At 43.6% G+C, this 16,527-nt stretch overlaps 1 protein-coding gene across 1 annotated transcript; it reads left to right on the top strand.

The window, feature by feature from the left end:
- The first annotated feature begins 12,092 nt into the window (after nt 1-12,092).
- On the top strand, nt 12,093-14,542 carry LOC309523606 (butyrophilin subfamily 1 member A1-like). The gene is made up of 3 exons (XM_082207564.1): nt 12,093-12,191; nt 13,151-13,183; nt 14,005-14,542. The coding sequence occupies exons 1-3, from the start codon at nt 12,125-12,127 to the stop codon at nt 14,487-14,489; spliced, it is 585 nt and encodes a 194-aa protein (XP_082063690.1). The 5' UTR covers nt 12,093-12,124; the 3' UTR covers nt 14,490-14,542.
- Nucleotides 14,543-16,527: the final 1,985 nt, after the last annotated feature.

Here is a 16,527-nt window from a genome sequence, read left to right as displayed (position 1 = left end):
CCACTCTGGGTGGCTTCAAACAAAATATTAACATCCTTAAGACATTTGTTAGGGTAAAATCTGGGTGCGGGGCTACTCTGCCACCCAGCTCGTCGGACTAAGTCCGCGGGTCCCTGCGGAAGAAAAATGAGCTCAGCCGGAGACAGGAGCAAACTGCAGAAGATCCAAGTTTATTGCGCAACAGGTTCAAGGCGAGATTGAACAGCGAGAAAGGGGTGACATGAATTATTGAAACTTCCCTCCATGTCCTAGAATACAGTACAAAATACATCCCAGTTGCATCGTGAATACATTAAGAAGAGGTTGGGTTACACAGATTACATCACGAATACATTAGGAAGAGGTTGGGTTACACCGGATTAACATATGGAGGAGGGAGGGGGGAATATGCAGAGCTGGAGATATGCGCAGATAAGCACATCCTGAGTACCTGATGGGAAGACAATGGTCCATGTATGCATAGTCTGTCACCTGGCATCAACCGGAGGAAGGGCTTGGCAGAGTGATTTGACAGGATTAGAGTCTTGACACCTTGCCTGAGGGATTATGGAGGACAGGGGAGGTGTCATGGGGTACTAGAGAAATTGAGCAAATTGGCACGTTGATTTTCTATGAATTTTATAGATTCTAGTCCCTTTTGACATTGGCAATTGGAAATAAATGGATATATTGTAGCGAAGAAGAAGGTGAAGAAGACATGCCCCCCCTTCCGTATCACATTGAATGTTGTTTTGTGCACCTCCTTGGCAACTGCTGCAGCCCAGCTGGTGCTAAACCTCATGCTCTGCTTTCCTTTGGACCCCATCCGTGAGGCGGGGGGGGGGTGTGTTTCTTATCCTCTGGGCAGCCCAGGACCTCTAAACACACTGCCCCGGCTTGTGCCCCTCGGAGGTCACTTGGGTGCTGTTATTAACAGTTTTTGGCTTCACCCCTGGAGGCGCATTCCATTGTCAACAATCCCAACCCCACCTTCCCTTTTAGACACACCCTTTGGAGCAGGGAAGGGCAGCTATTCTTGCAAGGCATGCCAGAAGGCAGTTGCTTCATGCAAGAGATAAGCGTATCTCACTTCAATTGCAAATGGGTTTGTTCCTTGGAGAGTAGAAGATCCAATCAAAGTCCCACTCCCGCTGGTAATGCTATTGCAAAAAAGGGCAATTCCTCAAAGGCTTTAGAAGCACAGACTCTCCCCATGCCTATCGGAATCTCAGCCTGAGGGTATCAAAATCTGTGAAGTTTGCCTCCGGCATAGCAGCCAACTCCTATAAAACATTTATTGGGGGCCAGCCCCCCCCCAAAGTGGATGGAAATTGCCATTCAAATGGTGTGTGTGTGCTGTGTCGTGTGATCAGTTATGTGGGTGGGATCATCCACTGCCTCATCTGCAGATGTTGTGTGTCACCTTCTTTCTTCTTTGGTGATCACTTGTAGCTGCGTAAGATTGTTTTCCATAAACACGGTTTTGACAATGAGTCCATAAGTGACTGTGAAGACCAATTCTGGATCCACACGTCCTTCCACAGTGGGGACATTGGTTTCCGGGTGGGAGCTGATAACAGTGTGGATTTGCCAAGCATGCCTTCCTCTTAGTGCGTTTCTCCCTTTCGTCCTGAGTTTGAGTGTCTTCAAAGCCCAGGACAACTTTGGTAAAGGCTGTTCTCCAACTGGAGCGCTCGCAGGCCAGTGTTTCCCAGTTGTCAGTGTTTAACTACATTTTTTTTGGATTTGCCTTGAGAGAGTCTTTGAACCTCTTTTGTTGACCACCAGCATTACGCTTTCCATTTTTAAGTTTGGAATAGAGTAGTTGCTTTGGAAGATGATAATCAGGCATCCACACAACAGGACCAGTCCAACGAAGTTGAGGTTGAAGAATCAGTGCTTCAACAGCATATTGCTGTTGCTCCTGGTTCTAACTTTTAAGCTGCTGTTCCGCTCCCTGCTTCCCCCAAAGAAAGGACAGACTAGCAGCTATGGTTGTTGTTGATTGCAAATTATGTTTATTATATGCAGTGCTTTTTTCTGGGAGTACGCAGGGGTACGCATACCCCTAACATTTTGTGAATCTAAGTCTGGCCTCATTGAGGGGCAGTATTTCAATGTGAGTAGGAAAATGAGAGTACCCCAAAATATCTTTTTTTAGAAAAAAAAAGCAAGCACTGATTATTTGTGAAATGCAATAAAATGATTTTCTGAAATGCAGACACGCACTTGAATGCAGAATAAGAGCAGGGATGCGACCTTGCCTGAATTGATTGGCTCCCTGATTACAGTTGCCTCAATTCTCCATATATAAGGATAAGAATCGCAGATCTGCATTTTGGAGCCCCTCAAGAGCTGATTGGCTGCCAAGTGAAGCGGCGTTGGCCCGCCCCGCTTCTCCATTCACAACCATTATCCATTCATCCACAGAGTTGCAGTCTCTGACTGGCTCCTTTTCTCGCGGCGGCGATTGTGATTTCGTTGTCTGCTGCTTCGGCTCCTCTCTTGCTGCTCACCAGAGCTGCTCCGGATCAGGCAAAAAGGGGTCGCCTTGCTCCTCTCTCCGCCGGATTAGCAGCGCTACGAATTCCTGCTTTGGCCGGACGTGGAGGAGACGGAAGGATTCTCCGGCTCGGATCTGCTTTGCTCACCGATCTCGTCCCTCAAGATCTCTAAGGTGAGAGAGATTTATTGCTAAATAGGCGCGCCTCACCCGGCAGGACCCTTTCCTAGCATGTTGCGCGGAAGATACGTGTACACGGTCGTGTGAATGGCTTTTATTTTGCGATACCCCCCTCTCTTTCCTTTGCTCCCTATCTCTGCTCTGCCCGGACTCGGAAAAATAAAGGTAATCTTTTTCTCCGACCCCATTTGCAGATCCGGATCGAGGAGTTGAGCGAGATTTATGGCTCAACAAGTTCGCGCGTAACGCTGCGGGCTCCTTGCGTGGGGATGGCCTCACGTGTACACGATACGTGTGGGTGCGTTTTATTTAGCGATGGGAAGATGAATGACGGTGGTTCTTCCCCCCTGGCCTCGGTTTTGTCCTTCCTGGACATCACTGGCGATTCTTTAAAAGAATCGGGACCGCAGGTCTCTTTCCGCGAGCTGAGTGAGCTATAGAAATGAAGATGAAATGAAGGGTTCAGATTTCTCAGAAATTGCTGTTAAATTAGAAAGAAAAACGGGGCGGGGTGGGGGGAGAGGCAGACGAATTTCTCAAGAAGCCGGAACTTCAATGTGTGTGTCCGTCTTCTCTCGTCTGCTTTGCGTGCAGAAGGTCCCGGGTTCAAATCCTGCCACCTCCAGGTGCGGGTTTTTGGGGCGCGCGGGTGCGGGAGTTTAGCTCCCAAAAATTCCAGCTCTTTTTAGCACTTCCCACGATTGGCAGCGACGTGTTTGTGTTGCTGGATGTTTGTGTTATTTGTGTTGCTGGATGAGTGTTTTAGGACTTTCCTATTGCACGCGGTTTTGCTCTCTGTTTGCACCTGGATTTTAACCGATTTAACCTCTCCATCTTTTACCTTGCTAGTTGGATAAGAGCCAAGTTTTTGTACACAGCAGCTAAGAAACGCGGCAAATACTACGGCGTCCTCTTTGTGATCTACATCATGGGAACCATCCTCATGATTTTTTAAAATGAAGTTAAAAGTGCCTCTCTCACATCCAGCCCCCGGTTTACCTCCTCTCCTATGTCCTTTAAACATAAATCTTTATTGTCAACTGCCTAGAGATTTTATTATAAAAAGTGGTGTGTGTGTTAAATAAAATAAAATACAAACGAAGCTGTTTCTGGACCAGGGATTTTCCAACAAGCTTCAGTGGCAAGCTTAAAAATATCCATGTTGATTTTCGATTGTACTTTGTGAATTATTTGGAATGCAAATGGCAAACATTAAAATACAATTCAAGAAAAAATATATATGAAGGAACAAAATGCAATTGAAAACCATTGAACACAGGAGGAATCTGTCCCCCTTTGTGATGAGATCTGCCTTTCCTAAATACTTGAGGGAGGGTGATCATCTTTCTTTCCAGGGTGTAGGAGAGGCATTCTGTTGATCCCACATATAAAATGTAATAAAACGTCAAACATTAGAAAGTTCCCCATCTATATATATATATATATATATATATATATATATATAATATTTATTAAGAATTTAAACAATAAAACACCATTGACATACACAACCCAAAACAGAGAAAACGCCATCACCGTCAATCGATAAAGGAAAAAAGAAAGAAAAAAGAAACGAAAAAGGATATACAAAAAAGACAAAGGACAAAAAATCATGAAAAAGACATGAAAAATGGTTCAGTTTCATGAGTAAAATTTCCATAACCCTCTTTTCTGACTCCCTCACATCTCCCTTTTCTGTGTTCCCATTTACAAAATCTTATTCAGCAATGCTTCACCTTCTCTCAAAACTTATTTTACATTACACGTTTCAGCTATTATGTCTCCAATTTTTCCCTTTGTTATCAAATATTTAAGCTTGACATAATATTATTCAAATTTCGCCTTTGTTCTTATAAATCAATTATTTTCGTACTCTTTTCAGCTATGTCACTAATGCCATATTATCTTTATATCCTGCATCATTCTAACATTCATACAATTTACAATACTTTTGCAAATAATCCTTAAATTTCTTCCAGTCCTCTTCCACTATCTCTTCTCCCAGGTCTCGGATTCTGCCAGTCATTTCTGCCAGTTCCATGTAGTCTATCAGTTGCATCTGCCATTCTTCCAGGATGGGCAAATCTTGTGTCTTCCAATATTTTGCGATAAGTATCCTTGCTGCTGTTACTGCATACATAAAGAAAGTTCTGTCCTTCTTTAACACCATTTGGCCAACAATGCCCAAAAGAAAGGCCTCTGGTTTCTTAGGGAAGGTATATTTAAATACCTTTTTCAGTTCATTATAGATCATTTCCCAGAAAGCCTTAATCTTTGGGCACGTCCACCAAAGGTGAAAGAATGTTCCCTCAGTTTCTTTACATTTCCAACACTTATTGTCTGGCAAATGGTATATTTTTGCAAGCTTGACTGGGGTCATGTACCACCTGTATATCATTTTCATAATATTTTCTTTCAGGGCATTACATGCCGTAAATTTCACACCGGTGGTCCATAACCGTTCCCAGTCAGCAAACATAATATTATAGCCAATGTCTTGCGCCCATTTTATCATTGCTGATTTAACCGTTTCATCCTGAGTGTTCCATTTTAACAGCAAGTTATGCATTCTTGAAAGTACCTTAGTTTTTGGTTCTAACAGTTCTGTTTCTAGTTTCGATTTTTCCACCTGGAAGCCTATTTTTTTGTCCGCCTTATAGGCCTCCCTAATCTGACCATAATGTAACCAATCTCGCACTTTGTCCCTTAGTTTCTCAAACCTCTGCAATCTCCAAGTGTCTCCATCTTTTTCTACTATCTCCCAATATTTTGGCCAATTGGCCTCCATATTGAGTCTTTTCTGAGCCTTGGCTTCCATTGGTGACAACCACCTTGGGGGTCTTACTTTCTAATAAATCTTTATATCTTGTCCAGACATTGAACAGTGTCTTCCTGACTATATGGTTCTTAAACGCTTTATGAGCTTTTACCTTGTCATACCACAGATATGCATGCCACCCAAACACATTGTTAAACCCTTCCAAATCCAAGATGTCAGTGTTTTCCAGAAGTAACCAATCTTTCAACCAGCAGAAAGCTGCTGATTCATAATACAGTTTCATATCTGGCAGGGTAAACCCCCCTCTTTCTTTAGCATCAGTTAATATTTTAAATTTTATTCTGGACTTTTTGCCCTGCCAGACAAACCTAGAAATATCTCTCTGCCACCTCTTAAAGGAATCCATCTTGTCCACAATCTGCAAAGTCTGAAACAAAAACAATACATTCATCTTTATAACAGCTATTCGACCCAACAAGCTTCAATTTTGACCAAATTTCTAGATCCTTTTTGATTTCTGACCAGCATTTTTCATAATTGTCTTTAAATAAATTCAAATTTTTAGCCGTCATGTTAACCCCTAAATATTTCACTTTTTAAACCACATTTAACTCTGTCTCCTTCTGAAACCTTTCTTTTTCCAAAGTTGTCAAGTTTTTCCCCAAAACCTTAGTTTTCTGCTTGTTTAATTTAAATCCTGCCACTAGAGCTGCCTTACAATGTCGTCTAAACGTTGTGTATTTTATCTCCTTGACATCTGATGGAAGGGCGTTGCACAAGGCTGGTCCCACTGCTGAGAAGGCCCATGCGGATGGGGCAGGGCTTACATTTCCCATTTCAGATTAAAGTTCACAGGGATCCTAACTCTGCTCCATCTCTCTTCCAGGTGGGGCTGCTTCTGGATAAGGAGAGTGGTCCCTCACAACAGGAGTGACGCCATGGCTGAGGAGAGGTACAGGAAGAGGATCCGGAGTGAAGTCACCTGCTCCATCTGCCTCAGTTACTTTACTCGTCCGGTGGAACTGGGCTGCAGGCACAACTTCTGCGAAGCCTGCATCCTGAGATGCTGGGAGGAGTCTGGTAAGAAAACCAGGTGCCCCGAGTGCAGAGAGGCTGTCAAAACAGACTACAAGCAAAACATGCTTCTCACAAATATGGTTGGAATCATCAGTGAGTGGGATCATTCTGAGGAGAGAGAGGCTCAAAGGAGGCGCTCGGATTGTCAGAGGCACCAGAAGACCCTGGACCTCTTTTGCCGGGACGACGAAGCCCCCTTCTGTGGGGAGTGTGACACATCCCAAGGGCACAGCGGCCACAGGGTGGTTCCTGTGGAAGAAGCCGTCCAAGAGTACAAGGTAAGAATGAACCATTCATAGGAACGGCTAGTATATATGATGGGAATTAAAATAATAGAATTGTAGACTTGGAAAAGATCCTGACGATCTAGTCCAACCCCCAGCAATGCAGGAAGATGCAGTTGTCCCATAAGGGGATCGGACCAGCAACCTTCATGTTATAAGCACCATGCTTTATCAAACTGAGCCATTCAGCAATCAAGGTTAAAGGCTGTCCGCAAACCACTGTCTCATCTGAGTGAGCGTTTATCCCTCTAATCCTAGGTGTGAGGGATGCAGTCTGCTGTCAACTGACTCTGCTCATGCTCAGGAGGCCTCTCATCTAATTATATTTTACACATTTTTATGGGACTGAGGCTTGTTTTGCCTTATAACACTCCACTAGATTTGTATATTAGGTATGATTGTGTAAAAAAATGATAATTAAGTTGATCTAGAAGGATTGAACAATGTTAAGGTGGCCTTTCTAGGAAAAATAAGTGCAGCTGAAATGAGTGCACTTTGCAAACTGCCTTTCTGTTTCAGAATCTAATTCAAAGAGCAGAGCAAGCATTGCAAGTCAGGAAATAACTAATACATTGATTTATTTGGGATGGAAAGAAATGTACAATTGCTTTAAAAAGGCAATCAAATAATAAAATCTAGGAAGATGGCAGTTTGGGCATCTCAGAGATGCTTGCTGTTATAAAGTGGGAGTTGTGCAGTAGTTGGCATACTGGCGTAAATTTAAGATAAATATTTTAGGCACACAAAAGACAATGCAATGAAAAGTTGTAATAAAAATTTTAAGGTCACACACACACATATATATACTTCATAAATGTACCAAGCAAACACTCACATAAATATATAAACCACAAGGCTGAAGCAGCACAGGAAGACAGTCCTGAAACCATTTTGACTCCCAAACTGACCAAATGTTTTCCCTGAAAGGAGGGAGGGGGTGAGGGAACCTTCCCATTGTCTCAGGAATTGGGTAATCACCATCTCAAAGAAATGGTCAGACTACCAGGAAAGGCAATCAGATAAGGCATTATCAGATAACCTGGCAGACAGGAAAAACAACAACATTCAAATTCCTGTTGTAGATCACCTTTTCTGTGATGTAGCTATGATGATTGTGGGGAGTGGTCTTGGGCTCCAGGGCAGGGAATTTCAAAATGTCTATGGGTGGGCACACCTTTGTTCTGGGTCCTCCTCCGCTCTCCTGCTTGTGGGGTGAGCACCCTGTTGCAACAGCTTTAATAAAGATCAGGCTTACTAGCTGCTTTGCTTCTTAATATTCTCTGGTTGGCCTCTGTTATTTTCTCCTACCGATGGGGAATCTACAAAGGACTCTATAAGGGCAGATTTTGTTTGCAACAGTGTCAAAGGAGAATAGGGAAAGACAGTGTGATGGATCAGATCAAGAGGTGGAGATTTCTCCCCTTGGTTGTATTTCCATGTTAGCAATATATATATATATATATATACAGATACTGCCCTTCACAAAAAAACCCAACAACATTAGAGGCATAAAACAACCCTGCTTTCTCCTGTTGCCAGCCCTAAACTATGCAAAGAACTCAAGATCCGTGAGTTTTAAACCAGTTGTATTAATATAAGTCTATCACTGGTGCTTGATCTTAGGCTATTACTGCAGGGCCTGGTGTGCTAATTCACAGGAGGAGCAGATTTCAGATTTACAGTCAAAGTTGAGATCCACGTGCTTGGATAAATGCAAGGCATTTGTTCCCACAGCATTAACCAAACAACACCCCCCCTCACCATGCTGCTGCTACAATCAACTAAATCTCAATTTTTATCATAGTTCTCCCTTCATTGCAAGTGTTTTTAAAATCCTGCCAATGTTTTCAATTGTTTACAATGTTCTTTCAAGTAACTTAAAAATATTCTCCATTATTGAGTAAACGTATTGTCCTCTTGATCGCTGATCTTCCCAATCATTTTCGCCAATTCAGTGTAGTCCATCATCTTTATCAGCCATTCTTCTTATGTAGGTAAGTTGTCCTCCTTCCATCTTTGGACAAGTAGCTTCCGAGCAGCTGTTGTGGCATACATAAATAGTCTCTTTAAATCCTTCGGTATTTCTGGACCTAAAATTCCTAATAAAAAAGCTTCAGGTTTTTTTAACAAAAGTTATTTTAAACATGTTTTTCAGCTCATTATAAATCATTTCCCAATATGCTTCCCCCCCCCACATGTCCACATCCTTCCTTCTGTTTACACTTCCAACATGCATCTGTGGCAGTTCTATACATTTTGGTCAATTTAGTAGGAGTTAGGTACCAACGATACATCATTTTCCTATACATGTAATTCTCTTTCAACGTATAACATGCTGTTAATTTTAGATCTTCCCTCCATATTTTTCCCCATGATGCCAATTGGATATTATATCCAATGTCCCTTGCCCATTGTATCATTACTGATTTCACTTCATCTTTAGTATACCATTCTAACAACAATTTATACATTTTTGAAACCAATTTTAAATTATTCTCCAATAATTCTTTTTTGAAGCTTGAAGTTTCTGTATTAAAACCATTCCTTCTATCTTTCATAAACACATCATTTAGTTGGTGGCATTGCAGCCAGTATGTTACCAAATGTCCTCCATTTTTTATTTTCAATTGATCATCTACTTCAAATAGCAACTCTTTATAAGTCACCCACTCACTTTTTGCATTAAGTTTTTTCACAGATAATGCCTCCAGTGGTGAGAGCCACCAGGATGTTTCTGTTCCAATATTTTTTTTATTTGTCCCACGGTTGGTAGATTTATGTTCTTACCATGTGGTTTAGGAAACCTTTATGCACTTTTGTCTTCTCATACCATAAATATGCATGCCAACCAAATCTATTGTTATGACCTTCTAAATCCAAAATATCCACATTCTTTAAATCAATCCAGTTCTGCAGCCAGCATAGACGGGATGCCTCATAGTATATTCTCAAATCTGGCAGGGAGAAGCCACCTCTTTCCTTAGTACAGTAGTACCTCCAGTTATGAAGGGGATCCATTACGGAGGCCCGGCTGCATCCCGAAAAAACACAACTGGACTGCCGTTTCTGTGCAGGCACACAGTGTGATTTGGCTCTTCTGCACAGGCGTGAGCGGCAAAACCTGGAAGTAACCTGTTCTGGTACTTCCGGGTTGCTGTGGGACGCAACTTGAAAAGACGCAACATGAAGTGGATGCAAAACGGGGTATGACTGTATTTCTTAACAATTTATACTTTATTCTTGGTTTTCTTCCCCTGCCAGAATAAATTTAGAGATAGCTCAACATTTCTCCATAACACTCATCAGTTGCAACTCTTGTAGGCTCAATACTCTGGATGGCAGAAGCAGGCTCTGCAGTCTCAGAACCCGGGGAACAATAACATAATTCAACTGTCCTCTCTCTTTCCTTTTCTTCTCTCTGTCTCACGGATGATTATGATGGTTATCTCCAAGAAACCTCTCACCAGGACCCAAATGGGAACTTTGGCTTTTCTTTTCAGGATCAGGTCTGCAGGGGTCTGGAGACTCTGAAGGGGATGAAGGCAGAAAACCTGAGGTATAATAGAAGAGCAGAAGACACCATTCAAAACCTGCTTGTAAGTGTCGCTCTTACTGGGAAGTAAGCAAATAATCAAAAGAACTAGTGTTTGGTGGGGGGATAAAAAAGTACACCCTGAAGCCATCAAGCAGCTCCACTCTTTTGGATGTCTATTTATTTGGGGACGCCTGTTCTGATGGGAAGGAAAATTTTCCTTTGCTTGAAAACTGACGCATCATCTGTGAAAATCTAAAAATTCAGAAGCACCCGCCCTGTTCCCCTGCAGTAATCCTCAAACCCTCTTTATGCTGCAGAAGGAGTGGCAATGTTGCTAACAGCCTGTTTTTCTTTCCATCTTTCTTGCAGGAGAAACTAACATCTGATAGGCAGAAGATGAAGGATGAATTTAAGCAACTACATTTGTTTCTGGAAAAATGGGAAAACCAGCTGCTGAAGGAGATGGAAGAGATGGAGAAAGAGATTACAAGGAAATTGAATGAGCAGCTGGGCTGGCTCTCCAGAGAAGTTGACTCTCTTCAAAATACCATCCGGGAGCTGGAGGAGAAGCTTCAGGAGCCCCCCAGTGAATTCCTGCAGGTAGGAGAGTGGCATAAGCAGCCCAAGCTTTTCTCCAGGTCAAGACCACGACCAGACCAGTCTCTGCCTCTATCATTATTCACAAATGACGTTGCTTAGTTTTGTGGAGCTGGTAGCTGGTTCTCTTACGTTAGGTGCAGGAGCATTTAAGAGGACAAGGAGTGAATGCTCACCTTAATTTGTTACTTAACGATGATGGAATCAGATGTTTTCTGCTCTTGCCTGATGATGGGTCTGCTGCTGGCTCCCAAATTAGTGATGTTGCCTTCCTGGCCTGTTTGGGAGCTTCACAGAATCTGCTCTTGCCAAGAGGGGTCTGGCTTGGGTGGATCCCTTGGCCAGATCCTTGCAATGAACAGAGCCCTATTTTATGCCTTTTAAGGTGTGGGACAGTTTGTCATTTCAGGGCTTCTTTTAAGAAGTTTTTCCTTCTGTGGTTATATTACCTGAGTTGGGCTGAAAATAGGTGGACCCTTGGTCTGATCCTTTACTGGTCCTCTTTTGTTCCTGCTCAGGGCTTCATTTAAGAGGCTGTGCTCTGATTTTATGACATTACCCTGCTTGGACTGGGGCTTGGGGTGTGGGCTTTGATGTATGGCCAGTCGTGGAGGCTGAGTTCTCTTCTTTTTCTTTCCCCTGCAGGATATTAGAAGCACTGTGCAGAGGTAAGCAGATCCCTCTCCTTTTCCTTTGCGCTTTGTGTTTCTGTGAAGGATGTGGACTGCAGGAAAACACCCGTTGTTCCCAAGGGGACAGTATGGGTCTTTGTGACCTCCAACTTTTAACAAATCAATAGGGGCCAACTTTTTTTCTAAAGTTCCTATTTTCCCTTCCAAACTTCCTTTTCTCAGTTTCTATCTCTTGTTTCTGATTCTCTTTCTTTCTGTTTCCACCTGGTAGTCTCAACCATCTTCCAAAACAGGGATGTATCTAAGAAAGCATCAAACCATTGTTCACACTTTTATTCCCTGCACTGCTTATTTCAATATACGTTTCAGCTGACCTCTTATTATTCACCTTGAATCTGACCAGCCAGTTTCTTGATCCTCTCCCCTCTCCTCCTATTGATTCCTTTGGGAATTTGAGGTTGGATGGAAAGCCAGCTGGCATACTTAAACCTTTTATTTCTCCACAGGCATGAGCGGAGACAGGCATTTGAGGCTCCCAAGATTTTCCCTCCTGAATTTATGTGGGAAATCTTCGGCATCTTTGAAATATATCCATTTCTGAAAGTTGTTGTGGAGCAGTTCAAAGGTATTGGCAGCAAGAATTTCATGCTGGATATTGAATTGGTCCATATGGGGTTGAGGAAAAACTCAAGGTGTCCTCTGTAATGCTAGGAGAGCCAGAAAAATTGAGCTTGAGGGTCAGTAGGGAAGGTAACTTTAAATTTCACTGAGGGGGAAAGGAGGTCCTGCAACCACAGCTCAAAATGCCATTTGCTGAGACTGCCTCTCTCAGCCTGGTGCCTTCTGTTTGTTTGGACTCCAACTCCCATCAGCCCAGCTGATACTTAAAGTCCAACTTCCTCCTCTATGGTCTACATCATCTTAGCATTAAGGCAACATGTTTATTTCTTCAGCAACCATGCCTCACCCACATGCAGATTTATGCAGGGACACTTGAAAAAACTCACACACTTCTGTGGCTGAAGCTTTGTATGACTTAAGGCCCACTGAAATCGGCCAGTAGGTGTGTGAGCGCAAGAATATTGTGGTGAATTTAATGATCATTTTGGTAGTTTCAATGACACTCTGTCACAACTCGTGTTTAGCCAGGCCTTAGGCTCCAACACTTTAAGGCAATAACCTTAAGAGGCAGATTTTCAAAAGCAGATAGTAGTTATCCTTGTGTATGCTGAGAGAGACAGAAGATCTCATAAGCAGAAGTCAAATGTGATTATTTGGAAACAAGTGAAAAGACAAACAAGGTTCTGGAAACCGAGGAATGGTTGAGGGAGTTAGGCATGTTTAGCCTGGAAAAAAGCAGACTGAGAGGACGATATTGTAGCCATCTTCAAATATCTAAAGGGCAAGTAAGATGGAGCAAGATTGTCTTCTCCTGCTCTGGAGGGTAGGACTCAAACCAATGGCTTCAATTTACAAGAAAGGGGATTGTGACTAAACAATGATATCAACTTTTTCTGTGTTATAACATTAATTAACACCACGCCGGTGTGTGATGCTTAATCTCTCTTGCTTTCCGTTTCACAGGCACTCTAACATCAGGACTCTCTCTGAAGAAAGGTAAGCTGAGGAGCCTCAATCAATCAATCAATCATTTTATTTGCACTTCCCCTTTCCAAAGTTAAGCCCATGCTCATGGGGGCTGGTGACATATAAATAATTACATAATAACACAAAATAGTCATATGCAATGAATAAAACATTAAAAAGTACACAAACAAATTGAACAACTTCCACCTAAATCATAAGATCTAAAATAAAGAAGTAACATAATAGCAGCAAAAGCCCTAACCAATGCCCAAACCCAAGAGTCTGTTTCACAGCCTCAGCTTTTGTAGCTGGAGTCAGTCCTGGCTAGGGGGAATAGGCTTGCAAGGCAGGGAGCAGGTCTTCAAGGGCTCGCGGTCAAGATGGTCTGACAGAGAACCAGGAGGGAATGTGTGCTCTATCAGGAAGCTTTCTGCTTCCATCATCCCTGCTAGCGGGCTCTGAAACCACCACTGCATTAACTAAGGATAGCGGGGAAAGTTATCCATTGGGGGAGCTGTTGCGGCCAATGTGCCGATTGCTGGTGGGGCCACAGTGGACAGAACCAGTGTCCAAAGTCACTCCTTTTCTAAGATCCCAACCTTTTTTATTACTCCCCTTCTTCGTCCTTGGTCAGTTGGCTATTGGGAGAGAGAATTTCAAAGAGTTTTTGAATTTGGACAGAGGGCCAAAGCTGCGCCTAGCAGCGAAGCCGCAAGGAGGCCCCCAGTCCAGTCAGGAAAGGAACCCCCTTCCTCAATGATCCCTGGAGTGGATCTAAGCTCACAATGTCTATCCTCCCAGCTGATTCCTCTTTTCTTTTCTCCTCCTTTCTCTCCTCGCGACGCCAATAGCAAGTGTAACTCTGGACCCGGACACCGCTAATCCCCACCTGATCGTGTCTGAGGATCGTCGAAGTGCGAGGTGGGGAGAGGCACATCAAGAGCTGCCGGACAATCCCGAGAGATTCAGCGGACATCCCTTCGTGCTGGGGTGTGAGGAGTTTACAGCAGGGAGGCACTACTGGGAAGTCACCATGGACATTTCGGGTGAATGGGCTGTGGGGGTCGCCCGGAAGTCTGTGAGGAGAAAGGGCATGCTCTGCTTTACCCCTGAGGAAGGCATCTGGGGACTGAGGCAGCTGCGTAGCCTGCCTGCTGCGAAGCTGAGGAGGATCCGGGTGGCTGTCAATTATGCAGGGCGCCAAATTCTCTTTTTTGATGCTGATACAGGCAAGGCACACTACGTTAAAATGGCTGAATTCTCTGGAGAGCCCCTTCTGCCTATATTTTGGGTGGGGCCAGAAACCAGCCTTGAACTGCCTCCGGTGACACACTAGCCTGGCCAGCCCTCCAGAAAAAAAGAGAGAAACGTGTGGAAAAGTAACTTCCAGATTGTTCCTTGATTTTTTTTTAAAACCAAAGGATTGTGTGCGCTTCTGTGTGTAGATGACATTAAAGAGATGACGACAAGAATGTGTCAGATTATCTTTCCATTGCATATCTGCTTGCCTCACCTCATGGTCTTTGTGCCTGAGGATAAATCAGGCATCCCCCAAGACCTCTGGCCTAGGGGCACCTTTGCAATCCAGGAGACCATGGCAGGGAGCACAAATTACCAATTTCACAAAACAAACACGCAGTGTTGCAAAGCTTAGATATATAAGCTAATTCAAAATGGCACCTTAAACCTGTTACCGTCACCACAGTGGAATGTGCGGGCGCCATTTTGGCAGAGGCAATGCCATTCGCTATCATTATTCCTATTCATTTCATTTCTATACTCCTTTTTAAAGAAAAAATCTCAAAGAGGTTTACAACACATTAAAACATTGATAAATCACCTCTTTTGCATACCTCAGAGTGGCTGGGGGAACCCAGCCAAATGGGCGGGGTAGAATTAATAATAATAATTTATTATAGCTAGAGGGTCACCCAAGATTCACATGATCACAGTTGAACCTGTGCCAGTCGCAAAACCTGCCTGGGGGATTTCTAATACTGCAAACTGGATGATCGCACAAACCCCCAACAAGAGGGAAAATGCCTAGAATGTTCTCTCTCTTTTTAAGGGGGGGGGAGACAGAAAAAACACCTGCCAACCCCCTCTCAAAATATAGGAAGCTGCAATGGAGTAACAGCACTTTCTCTCCCTAGACCAGCCCTCTGTTTCCTTTTCCCTCAGGTGAAATCCCCAGTAGAGAACGAATCACGAGCGACAGTGGGCTTTTCTTTTGGGAAAACAGGTTGCAAACAAACTTTATTATAACAGGTGTAAACAAGGAGTTTTTGTTCTTCTTCCACCAAAATATAACAACCAGTGCTGCTGCTTTTTATGAAAATGAGTACGGTTTCAAGTTGTAGGCTTAAGGTTACTTTCTTTTACACATCTTCCATAGATCAGACTTCTCCCCACACACTTTAGGAATTTAGGATTTTAACTGGACCCCCAAATCCTCCTTTGCCTCAGAATCACGACTGCCCTTTCCTGTCAGAGTATTCCCTCTGAGGACCCGTTTTCCTGTAAACACCGTGTGGGACGGTGTCTTTTCTATTTTAACAGTGTTCTGCGATTCAGAACTTGGGAATATATACTGTCAGTTCTCGGCTCTCCTCAGCTCTACCCCGTCAGAAGAAGAATCCCTCTCTCAGACCCCATGAATCCCTCACACCTTCTCTCACTTCACTCCAACTGCCTCCCTTGGAACTCTGGCCAATCAGGAGCTGTTGCTAGGCAACTTTGCAGGCAGGGAGGGGGAAAAAACACACTAGGTGACTCAACCACCTCAGTAAACAAACTTTTCTGTCACAGAAGCTCCCCCCCCCAAACCCCATTCATTAAAATAGAATAAAATCGTGGTGGACGAAAAGCATGAAACAGGGTGTCTGAAGGGGCGGTTGTGCCCAGGAGTGCGTCACTGGGGACTCCAGCACCACCAAACAGCAGCCCATAAATATAAAGTCCTTTGGGCATCATCTGCCTGAGGGGTGAACTTACTTCACTCCTCAGTTTGCAGTCCACACTCAAGGCTGCCCAGAAAATACAGAGTAACTCTGGTATCCTCATAATACTATTTATTGCTATCTTGCGTGGAAAGACATAGTTCGCTTCGCAGGAGCCGCATTACACCCTGCCCAGGAATCATGCTTCAGTTGGCTGGGCCTTTCCCCTTGAATTTGAACTCTAGCCCTGGACAAATTATCTCTGCCGCCTCTCCTTGTATGCCTCAGGCCAGGGGTCAGCAACCTTTTTCAGCAGTGGGCCTTTTCAACCCCTGTCCGTCAGACCTTGTCGGGGGCCGGACTATATATTTTTTTGGGGGGGGAATGACTGAATTCCTATGCCCCACAAATAACCCAGAGATGCATTTTAAATAA

The sequence above is a fragment of the Podarcis vaucheri genome (genome assembly GCF_965113315.1).
Source record: "Podarcis vaucheri genome assembly, chromosome: 2".
NCBI lineage: Eukaryota > Metazoa > Chordata > Lepidosauria > Squamata > Lacertidae > Podarcis > Podarcis vaucheri.
The sequence above is the reverse complement of the archived record's forward strand: the minus strand, read 5'-3'. Positions and strand labels throughout refer to the sequence as shown.